Source organism: Sylvia atricapilla, chromosome 5 (genome assembly GCF_009819655.1).
Source record: "Sylvia atricapilla isolate bSylAtr1 chromosome 5, bSylAtr1.pri, whole genome shotgun sequence".
NCBI lineage: Eukaryota > Metazoa > Chordata > Aves > Passeriformes > Sylviidae > Sylvia > Sylvia atricapilla.
The window spans coordinates 29,120,373-29,132,968 of NC_089144.1; the positions used below are offsets into that span (position 1 = coordinate 29,120,373).

The 12,596-nt window shown below is 34.9% G+C and overlaps 1 protein-coding gene across 1 annotated transcript in view; it reads right to left on the bottom strand.

Annotated features, from left to right (window-relative positions):
• The window catches only part of ADAMTS20 (ADAM metallopeptidase with thrombospondin type 1 motif 20), an 88,166-nt gene that overhangs the window by 20,641 nt on the left and 54,929 nt on the right, over window positions 1-12,596 (bottom strand). The window contains exons 25-28 of the mRNA XM_066319050.1: window positions 11,622-11,786; window positions 11,107-11,397; window positions 10,631-10,792; window positions 9,035-9,211 (exon numbers count right to left, since the gene is read on the bottom strand). Coding sequence (XP_066175147.1) covers window positions 9,035-9,211; window positions 10,631-10,792; window positions 11,107-11,397; window positions 11,622-11,786 — 795 coding nt within the window. The remainder of the gene's footprint in view (window positions 1-9,034; window positions 9,212-10,630; window positions 10,793-11,106; window positions 11,398-11,621; window positions 11,787-12,596) is intronic.

Here is a 12,596-nt window from a genome sequence, read left to right on the forward strand (position 1 = left end):
ATTCAGATAGCTTTCAAGAAAGAGTACTGAGTTAAACTGATTTATAGTGCTATTTCAAAATCTTATATTTGAAGACCACTTTTCTTCCCCAGCGATTTCACTTCAATTATTTGTTATTAATTTAAAAACTCACAAGTGTGGTGTAGTATACATGACTTTTGTAATGAAAAATACTGTTGAAAATCAGTTCTCATTATTTTTTATGAGGGACATTTTTAACTTTACTTTTCAGAAGCCATTCTCTTCGGCTGAGCAGCTCAGGAAGGCCCTATGCAAAGGAACTGCTGTTACCTACTGCCTTGAGTGGAATGGACCAGAGCACAATCTGCTCAGAGTATTATCATCTAATACTGCAATTTTTAAACTCAGAAAAAAAAGGCAGCAGAAATTCTTTTCTCTAGTCAGCCCAAGAGGGACTTTCACTTTTTTTTCCCCCCTTTCAATCTAGCTACATATTCTGATTGTGTAATAAGCAGAGAAGCAGGCACACACCAAGTTTCTACCATCCACATTGTTTTCCGGGGCTTCCAGGTGACTATTGGGGATGTCACACCAGTGGTGTCCAAACAGTCCCAGTGTGTGTGTAGGAGCCCCTGGAGTCCACTGCACTACAACCTGACAGCTGTTTGCAAGTGGCAGCTGAGCACAGAGACTGCCATGACTCCCTGAGGCCATCTAGCCTGGTCACTGCCCCCAGTCATACCTTTTCTGTCAGGACTGAGCACTGAATGCTCCATAAAAATGCTGCTTCTATTGGACTCCTTTTTAGATAATTTTGTTTCAACTTTAATCTTAAGGGTAACAAAAAACTCCTGAATAATCATTTTCCAAGCATGCTGAAATATATACATGTAAAACAGCTGGACAGAAATGAGAAGCTACATACATCTACATGCAGACACAGAAAAAGCAGGAATGATGGAGAAATAAAGACAATTAAAGACAGATTTTAGGATAGATGCAGATAACAGGAAGGAAAAATGAGAGGATATATCTGGCATCTACTAGGAATGTGCTATTCCTTTAAAGCATAAAAACATCCTGATTAAAACAAAGAACCATGAGCATGTACATTGAAGGTAAAAGGATTTCACATCTGAAGAAGCCACACTCTGCTGATGATGCTAAGAAACTTTAGATGACATTTTTTTAAGTTGACAGCACATGGTCTAAATTCTTTTGTCCAGTACAGCTGGCAGTATCCTTAATGCCAGAAAATGTCAGTCTGCCTGGATGTCAGATGAACAACCACACTCTTCACAGCTGTTGGAAAAAATCAAAACCAGAACCCTTGAGATTCCACTTAATGATCATCTACAGAATGTCTTTTATCCAGTCCAGTTAGATTTGTGAGTAAGTCTTAATTTGGCCTACCTTTCTGACATTTTGAATACTGTACATTTCTCCAAGTTCAGAACAAATAAAACAGATGAACAGGTCCTTCTGTGAAAGCCCTACCATGTCTTTCCCCCTCAGGATGAACGCCACTATTCTGCCCATCACTGCCTAAAGCCTGACATCCTTCTTGATGCCAACTACAGAGCATTTGAAAACCAGACCATGCTCGTGGGCAGAACAAGTCCCCATGAGTTACTATGCTCAGCACCCCACCCACTGTGATACTCAGACAGGTTTCACTGTGCCAGGTATTCCTACGCTATCTACATGAATCTCATAAATGAGACTGAGCTTTCCCAGTCAGCAACCTTCCCTTTGTTTTACCTACATGACTCACACAAGACAATTAGATTTTCAAATGAGCTTTTAGCTATTACAAGAAGACAAGAACAACAGATTATGGAGATGTTAATGTGGGTGGAAATTTAAAAATAAGAATACTATGTTCATGAGTTCTCATTCAACAGGGGTGACATACCATATTTGCTATCTCATTTACCTCTTCCTTTATATCTTCCATTTAATCTCTCAATTACAGTAAAAATTGAATTGTCTAGTTATTCTTCCTGCCTTACATGCTCTTGGTTTGAGTCCTCTTTGTCTCGTTACCACCTGAGAATCAGGAAACCAAGAGGTATTTCTGCCTCCTTTCAGCAGCCATTTGGCAGGCTCAGCTACCTCATGTGCAGTCTTAAATTAAACTGAAGGTTCTGCATATCTCTGCAAGGAACTTCACCATCAGCCCTCATTCAAGAAACATTGAAACTGTCATTCATGACAGTATATATTTAAAAAATGAAAAGTATGATCAGCTTATTAATTGCTGGAAGTTAGAGAACAGATAAAGTGCTGTGTTTAGCCAGCATTCCTGCAGCAACTTTTCTGGTATCTGTACCTTTTATCATCTTTAAGTTGAATGATATATACAACAGACAGATGGCTGAGACAAATCACAATTAAAAATAAAGAAATATTAATAAATCAAGAAACAAAACCAACATGCCCAACAAACAATTCCGCCTTACCTTTCATTCTGAAATCAGTGGCAATCAGGAACAGAGCTAGACTCTCACTAGGGGTTTTTGAAAATATAACCTACAAGCATAATTTTTTGTCAAATTTACAAAATTGCAGTCCTGCTCTGTGCCTTTGATACCTTTTGCAAGAGCTCCATACGGGCACTTTCACCATTACAGCATTGCAGATCTCAAATTGCTGACTTGGCCAGACTTCAGCAAGACTCATCTTCCTGTACGCTACATTCATATTGCACTAGTAACACTTTTAAGCAATTACATCGAAGCAGCAGCACTGGAGACAGTGAGTAAAGTGCAAGCATCAAGAAATGGAGACAGGAGACCTTAAGGAAATCCACCATGACAAAAAGAAATGCAGGAGTTTCTCTGTTTTGAATTAAATGGTTACCTTTCTGGACACATTTTTCAGAGAACAACAGATATATCTGTGTCTATCCAGCAGCTGTGTTCAAAAACCTTCATGAAAACCAAACAGTAACCCAAATTTATTTCATTTATTGCTCCCAAAAACTGGACACAGTTTAACAGACTGTATCACAGGTAGGTTAGTCTCCAGCCTCCTGTGGAGCTGGGGGAAACTGAACAAATGCACAGGAATGACATAATCTGCACTCTCACTGAAAAGTAACTTTGGCCCCTTGAGAGGGACATTTTTTTTCACAGGTCTTCACAATGAAAGTTGGAGCACATTTAATATGATGGAGGATCTCTGCTATGGAAGCTACATTCCCACAAAGGGATTGCACAGTTAAAAAGCCTTTTCTTGTAATATTTTAACTATTTAAAACTTTATTTTATTATCCTAAGTGATAGGGTCTTTTCAATCAACCAGCTACAAAAGTAAGTAGACATAAGACACTTTTACAACAGTAGATGAATTAGTTTCAGCTGAGTTTGCAAAAATCTAAATATGAGCAAAAGAAATGCTGGATCCCAGCAAGTGCAAGCTCTGATTTATCACTTTTAGTCATGTTAGCAACAGCAAAACAGTAGCTCAGAAATTAAAGGAATGACAAATACATGAGCTTATGTGCCTTTCTGCTCTATAAAAAATATTACTTCATATCACGTCATTTTTTTAATTTGATTAAAAGCTAAGATTTTGTATTTGAACTTTAAAAAACTGGAAGTACAAAGCAATATATGCTGGCACAATATACTATTGTCGGAAATTTTTTACACTTCTCAGAAGCATAGAAAATATAACTTTTTCTATGGCACTTAACTAAATATAACTTCAAGAATTACCAACCCCTCAATTTATATTAAATAACACTTTAGCATGAAAATATTATATATTTTGGACAAGAAATGCAACATTTTACCTACCTTCACATGTTGAAATCCAGTTTCCTTTCAACCTAAACCACTTTTCTGTATATTTTCAGTTTACTAACAATATTTCCAGCATTACACTTCCTGTACATAAATATGCAGGCGTTGAAGCTTCTGAAGGACTGATTCAGCAGGAAATCTAAGTGTTTAATCCTGCTGTCACTGAACTGAAAGGGCCATAGATAGCTGCATGTTAGAACACACACTCATCAATAGAGCAGCCTGTCTTAGGGGAATCACTAGTCTCCCAGTTACTGGTTTTCAAAGAAAGGACTAGGAACTCCTGCAATGCAGAACTACAGAATATATTGTTTATTTCCTAACCCATTCCAGGTAATAAAAATATTTATGTATTGACCCTCAAAAATGTTTGGAAATGCTAATACTTTAATATATATTTAATAACTTTTAAATCTGAGTTCCAAAACCGCTTTAAACTAACATTTATGAGTTCTCACTGGGGTTTTCAAAGCCACCACATACATGCAGGCAGCTCAGAATCATTTTCACAAGGATCTAACCACCTAGAACCCTTCAGCTTTTCTAAAAGTTCTAATAAATATACCAGTAGCTTTACATTCCTTCCATTCTCATTAAATGACTATGTATTTAGGCATAGTATTACACACTGCTTTTTTTTCCCCTTTCATTATATTCTGGTTGTTGGGGTTTTATGTTGGGTATTTGGTTTTTTTGGGGGGAGGTGTTGACATTATTATTATTATTATTTATTGGTTTTATTTTTACTAGGTCCCACTCTTGCTTGTCCTCTTTCTAAATGGAAGGTCTGAAAGCTCTGCAAACCTCTTCCAGCCAAAAGTGTTTCAGGAGTGTAAAAATCCCTGTCATGTCTTTGAGATTAAGAGTTGAGCATTATATGACGATCCTCATTCTTCTCTGTGTTTTGTCACTTACTAAGTGGGAGAGGACTGAGCCATAAAATTAAAGCTCCAGCAAAAGATTCAGGAGCTAGGATCTTTTAGCTTTACCATCAAAGACTATGTGTCAACTATCTATTTCAGTCCATCAACTGCTGCTTTTATCAGTAACAGTATTTTTTTTGTGTGTGTTCAAATATAAGAGGTTTCCCTATGAAAACAATGTCACTAAAGTATCATATGAAGTTAATTTCAACACACAGGTTAAAGAAAATCTCACTTTCAGCAAAAGTGGTTAGTACCTGTCCCACCCTTTATTTTTTAAGGGCTTTAAATATTAACATTCCTTAATAAAGAGCACAATAAATGTAAACACAAAGCCACACAACATGCATAAAAAAGAAGGGTTAAAATGCAACTGTATTTTCACAGACACAAGTCACAGTCATTAAATTAAATTATTACACATACATTATAACTTATTTATTATTTCAAGCTATACAGGCAACATAGCACCAATAAGGAGAAATTTCCTCTTGATGAACATTACACAAATATTTTGTTTTTGAATTTTGGAAACAAGTATTTGCTTATTTGCTTTCATTTTTATCAGAATGACATTAAATAAAATTCACTATCCCAAGTCTGTTTTATGACATTATTTGGGCAGTGACATCTGCTATCAGTTATCTCTGATAAAACCCCCCTCCCACTTCCAAAATTTAAAAAAAATGAATAGCAGATGCTAACATCAAGATTTCAGGCAGTGGAATATTAATTTAATGTGCTGTATTGACAATGAGGTATTTTGAAGTTCAACATTAGGCAGCAGCGGAAGTAGAGGTAAAAAATTGAAGGTGGTTTTGAAAACCAAGTTCACTGATTCTGAATTCCCTTTTAATATAAAAGATTATTTTTAAAGATATAAATACTTTTTACACATTAGAAAAAGTGAATGAAGGCACTTATCATGCATTGCGAGAATTTTTGCATTAAAATGAAAACAAATAAATATTTTACTTATGCAAGTTTGGCCTGCTTCTGCTCCTGGAGAAGTCAATGGGATGCCTGGCAGTAACAACACTGGAAGGGAACTGGGACTATTTCTAAAAAATAGATTCATATACATTAAAACTAATAGCAGATTTCTTCCACTACAGCAAAGACAGAATTGAACTTAGATTATTCTGGATCAAGTAAGTAGAAAACTGAAGCCATACAGACAGCCACTTTAAAGAATTATTACATTACGTGTCTGAGGGGCAGTAAGAAAATGCAGCAACATATTTCTGAGACTTCAGGGTAATTTTGAAAATAATCCATTATTTTTATGCCTATTTTCTCTGAAATCACAAGTAATAGTTAGGAATTACATACAAATCCTAAGAGTGAGAAAAAGAAAAATAATTAAAATCTTTATTTTGTAAACATTTCAGACAAACAAAATATAATTATTTTTTGTAAGGAGCTACCTATTCTTTCTACAGAAACAAGAAGGGATGAGAACCAAACATATTTCAATTTGAGACATACCTGGTTAAAATTTTCATTATAAAATTAGGTAACTACCAACACTCATACAAGAATTGCTTGCCCAAATGAAATACAAAGCTTCCAAGGCAATACCAACTGCTACCACCAACTGCCTAAGCAGAAACCTTGCTGTTTGGTGCCTGGATCTTCAAGGGGTTTTGCAGGCACTGAAAAAGTACAAGGGGCCAAAAATAAGATAGAACTCCTAAATTTATCAAAATTTTCATTGTCCAAAAATGCGAACAAACTTTCCTCAGTACATAAAGCCTGAAGGTATTGTCTTCTCATACATGAATAACTTATTCTATTCCTCAAGCGTAATTCCTGCCCAAGCTTCCTAAAATCTTTAGAAAATATATAAAAGTCAAAGGTACAAACCTTTAGAATTTGAGATTTACTTGCTTCACATCCATTTGGACAACTGCAGAAACCAGGAGCAGAGGAGTACACAGCCTTTAAGCTTTGTGAGGGTCAGCTCCAGCAGCCACTGACAGACACTATAAAGTGTAACAGCCAACAGCTGCTAAACTGCAGAAAGCATCAACCAAAATTCTGGCTTCAAATCATAAACTGAACCTTCCTTGCAAGGGCCCTTTTGTGGATTTACAAGATACGTTTTATGTTAATTATGTTGTATAAAATTAATCAATAACTATAATAATAGTAAAATAAATGTCCTCTGTTCTCAAATATACAGCGAAAGGTAGTGGATGAAGTTAGAATCACAGAATCATGGGGGTTGGAAAAGACTTCCAAGATCATCTAGTCTTCCATCACAGTTTCTGCTTAGGTTTTAACACTGGAATCCCACTAGTAGACACAAAAGCTCGATGCATTGCTCACCTGGCACAGAAATATTACTCAATACTCCTATGAAAAATATAAGTAGTTATTCTTCTGATTTTTGCAATCTTATAGAGAAGGAATAGGTGTAGATGTGACAGGCTTGAGAATTTTAGCAGCCAGAGAGCATCTAGTCATTAACAGTTCCCTATATTAGAGCATATTTTATGCCAGAAATGTGTAAGATAAGACAAGCAGGGCCAAGATCTATTGCCAGACTAACAAATCACTAGTCAACCATGGCTAAAGAAAGCTGTTCTAAGCTACAACAGCATTCCTGTGAGTAAAGCTTTTACTGCTCCTTTCTAGTAGTCATCCTTAATGAATAAATTTTTCTCTGTTTAAACAGCAACAAAAACCAGCTAAGTCTCTGTGTTGGCAGCATTCAAACTAGCTAAATTGTTAAAATGTGACAGCATATTCAATATGTGAGCATATAAATGACGGCATATTCAATATAAATTCAATATTTATTTCCTGAATCTGCTACGTTTGTTTCTGCAGCATGAAATAGTGTGATGAAATTGTATCTTTTATGGCTCATCCATACAGCTTGCAATCATACATATAAAAGAGGCCTCTCTCTCTGATAAATAGAATCCATTCTATACTTAGTTTTTGAAGGATTAAAATGGCTTTTTATGTCACTTGAAAAATAAACCAACATGAAAATCTTTATAAAACTAAGCCTACCCAACATTTACAAGATCTTACAGGTATTCTATTAAAGTAGGGCAAACTGAATTACACAGGGAATGAACAGGTTGTGAATAATTCTTGATCTAAAAGGAAAACAAACATTGAGTTCAAAGGCAATTGTGTGCTGAACACTGTTTGTCTTCTCAGCTCCTGATGAATATTAATTAGCATGTCATCGCTAATTATTTGGGAACTGGCTAAACAAGATGCTCTTGTGTCTGCTAAACACAAACCCTAAACTCTGCTTTGCGTAGTGGAAGAAAGAGATACTGTGGTAAACCATTAAATAAAACTCACATTTTACAGTCTCTTTGCAATAAATTAGAATAGCTTACATAAATATTAGCAATTGTTATAGCTGAAATCAGACAATTTTTTAAATGCTGCCATATTAATTCAGACACATTACATAATTTTACTAACCAAAAAACCCAAATGAGTGTTGTCCCAGAGCATCTCCCAGGGATGTCAATGACAGATTTTTTGCTGATTTTGATGGAACCAGAACTGGATCCAACCTCCTTTGATTGCCATGACTCCCCTTAGAATTTAGCACAATAATCAATATTGTTGTCAAATTTACAGCTTGGGAATTATAATGTGCTCTATATTGCAGAGCTTGCTATGATTACTTCAGTACGCTAATAATCTGCTAGTGGCAATTTTAAAGAGTAATAGTGATTACAGTAGGCATTTTTACACATTAATAGACAGTGACATGTAGACAATAACATGTTATAGTTACATACATAATTATACATAGATAACTTTAATTAGCCCCCATTTTAAAACCACTAATATAAACTTTTATACACAAATGTACAAGTAATATGGAGTAAAATGTTTCATGACAGAGTATAATATACATGGATGTGAGTTACTTTATATTTAAATATACTATAGGAAAAAAAGTTATGCACTAAAAATTTAGGGTGTTTTTGCAAATATAAATACTATAGCATCATTTACAGCATAAACTTTTAAATTTAAACACATATCAAATTGTTACCCTTCCAAATGGAGCACCTGCTAGGTACTGTTATCAGCTTTGATGATTTCAGGTAATTTTCAATATATTCCCTATGATGTTTTACAGAGCATCATTACAGTTCATCCCACTGAATGAACGCATTTAATTCTATGACTGCAGGAACAATTTCTTTATAAAACTACATAGACTATATTCCTCATGCATTATTATTTCACTGTTATCAAATAAAATAATGACATAAAATCTTTTAAAAGACAATGGGAAATAGAGTGACAGAAAGAAAACAAGAAAGCAAAAAATATTATTGAATGCTATCGTACCGATTTCCACGGTCCCCGATGCCAAGAAACATCACCAGGGCAAGAATGCACATTACATTGTGCCATGTTAGGTGGCTTGTCTAGAATTTCACAGTTTTGATCACCCAGCATTTGGCCAGTGGGAAGCTGACAAATCACCAGTCTTGTCTTTATTCCATCTCCACAAGTCTGAGTACACTGAAACACAGAATTTTATATGCAATAATTTTATTAACAATCATCACATACCATCAAACTAAAAGATATAGCAATAATCAGTACATCATAATATTTACTATGCCTATTTCCATATTCCCTGGACACTATTCAAGAATAAGGACTTCAAGTCTAATCTCATGTAATTCTCTCACCAAAACCTTTACCAAACTACCTGTTTATGGTTTATAAAGTGATTTTCTGCAGAAAGTCTCAGCTACAGACACTCCATTAATGAGAAGAAATTGTGAGAAGTGTGCATGTATCTCTTCCTCTCTTTAGTAAGAGGAAAAGATGGAAAAATGTCTTAAAAGTAGTTTTCCCTGCCAGACAGTAGCAGAAGACTCAGAAAACTCAGATTGTGGGCACACTTTTACACAGTCCAATTTATACAGACTAAGTGTAAAATACTTATAGGATGTGTTCTCTGGGTATCTGTTTGCCTGCAATTCTTCAATACCAGCTCTCATTCATAATGAGCTTTTAAAACCAATAATAGTTCAACCTTTTTATTGTATTCTCAATGATTCTAAATTTGGAAAAAGCTGCATCATCTGCACGAACCATATCCCAAGTCTATGGATATGGACAGAAAAAATATGACATTCAGACAGACCTTAATAACTGAATGGCTAAATCTGGCCAAAACAAGGAGAAAAAGGATAAAATAAAGAAGTCACTCAACCAATTTTTCTTCTTTTTTCAATTCCAGTAACTGATTTTCAAAAGCAAGAAATATAGGCAAGAATCACAAGAGGTTAGATAAGAACAAATGCAAAAATAATCAGCTTTAAACTCTTTCTGTAGCATTTGAGCAGGAATGTGTGGTCAAAATATGACATCACACAGCACAGACAAACCATTCCTTGTCCAGTAATATAAAATGTGTCATCAAAATTTTCTAACTCAGGCACAACTTTTAGACGCATGATGCTATCTCCATACTTCTAATTTGTAACAACAACCCAATAGCTACTATTACTTGCAGTTACTATTGTTAGTATCTATGAAATTACATGGAATAAAGTTTCTTTTTCTTCTTAGACTAGCTATTGCACTGTGGTTTTTCTGCATACAATCCAGCTTTTTGTAACAGAATATAGTTTTCTATGTCTGAAGATACATGTTGTACAACTACATGATTTGTTGATGCGTATCCTTAGCCTCACACGATGCTTCTTTTGGATATGTATTTACATTACTCATATTTCCACTACAGTTCTGGATTTGATCAAAGAATAAAGTTTAGATAAACAGGCTGAAACTCATTCTTTTTAAATTTTAAACTCTTAAATAAGGAAAAACAAAGTGTTCAGTTCCACTCACAGTCACATAATTATGTTTCTACTTCTAAGCTTATGCGGTAAACAATGTTCCCTTTTGTAGATGAAATGCTCTTACTTCTCCCCAGCTCCCAAAGTTCCACTGTGGGCAGGGTCCAGAATCACAGTGTCTCAATTCCAAAGGTTTTGTTGCCTCATCACAGTTACTGGCACTTCTTCCTTCCTCATCTTGACATACTACAACTCGGCGGTGAAATCCACCTGCACAAGTACTTGAGCACTACCAAAACAGGTAAACATACATTTTGCCATTGCATGATCAAAGAAATGTCAAATATGTTGGTTAAAAGAGCTTAGTTTTAAACCTTAACTTTCAAATAAAAATGACTACTATGTAGAAGTATTTTAAATTTGAAATCACAGAAAAATTCCACTTAGAATTTAATATATTCTGAATAACAATAAGAACAAGAATAACAATACTTTTTTAAATGATTGTGCTGCTCTCTTGACCAAATCTGCACTGCAATAACATTTCTAAAACTTTTAACACACGTGACAGAACAAATTAATATAAGCTAAAGAATTTCTTACTGCTCCCCAGGGTCCAGTTCTCCATTGATATCCTCCCACAGAAGGACGGTTCCGCTGGTTTAAATTGTCTTGTGGAGGGTGTATTGGGAGGTAACCTATTTCTGGAAAATGGCTTGGATGGTCATGTATTTTTGGAACATGATGATAAACTGGTGGACATGGTGGCATGCTACACTCTTGTTCCTTAGGAGGTCGGCCTTCAGGATCACAGTAATTCTCATTGATTTGCTGATGATAGTTAACACAGATGACTTGTCTTGTTACTGTTCCACGGTCACACGTAACTGTGCACTGACCAAAAGATTAACACAGTGTTTGTCACAGAACATTGATAATTAATAAACAAATACATTTATATTTACTTTTGACAAGAACAAGCATATACTTTGCTTTTTCAAGATATGCAATTTCAATCACACTTGCAAAAAAAAAAAAAAGAACTCTCAAGTTCTAAACAAAGACTTGGCCAATAATCTAAACACATGCATTAAAAAATTGTTACAATTAATACTTACAGGAGACCAATTTCCAACTTTCCACTCTCCACAGATGCTAAAGCAACTTGAAATTTCAGCTGGTCGTGGTAAATGAGCACACAAAGATTCATCTGCTATCTCTCCATGAGCATCTCTACAACTCACATAGCGAGCACGATCACCCTTCCCACAGGATGCAGAGCACTGTCAGTGAACAATTCAAGGTTAACACAGTTTAGGAGACTAAAACAGGATCATGCAGGCATCTAAAATACTAACATAGTTTCTGTTGGCTTGGAACAGAATTGCATGACCTTAATTCTGATGAAGCATTCCAGTATATATAAGACAGCATTTAAACTATAAGATGGAATAATTAATTACACAGTTGCAAGTAACAACAGAAACATCAGTACCTTCCAGAACACTTTAGTTGTTACACAGGGATGCAATATTTACATCGACTGTTAAAATAAAACCTGATATTAACAATCCTTTTGCCATGATGGTTTGTACTTGCAGATTCCACTAAGCCCCTTCTGATGCCTTTATAGCTGAGTAGTTCAAGGTGGACTTAATGAAGAACTGCTGAGTAGTCTCATTTTATGCACCCTTTACTGCTATTTCATTAAAATAGTTAGTTATAGTTATAAATATATAATTATATTTAGTTATAATTGCATTATATACTCTGTTAAATATCTCAAGGGATTAATAAACACATCCTCATTTTGTAAGTAATTTAAAATTTTCACATTGCTAGCAAGTGAAACTAATTTTCAACATTATCAAAATAAAAAACATTGCATTGAAGAAAATTTATGTGGGAACTGTTTTACTAATGTTTATTTTACAAAATAGTGTCAAATTAGACCTTTAAAGAGTCCAACTGCTTTGAATTACTATTTACATAGAAGATTCATATAATATTTTAAAATCAAATATTCTCCATACTTTGAAGCTGATCAATTACATTTAAAATAATGCCTCATAGTGCACTGTCAATCATATGAA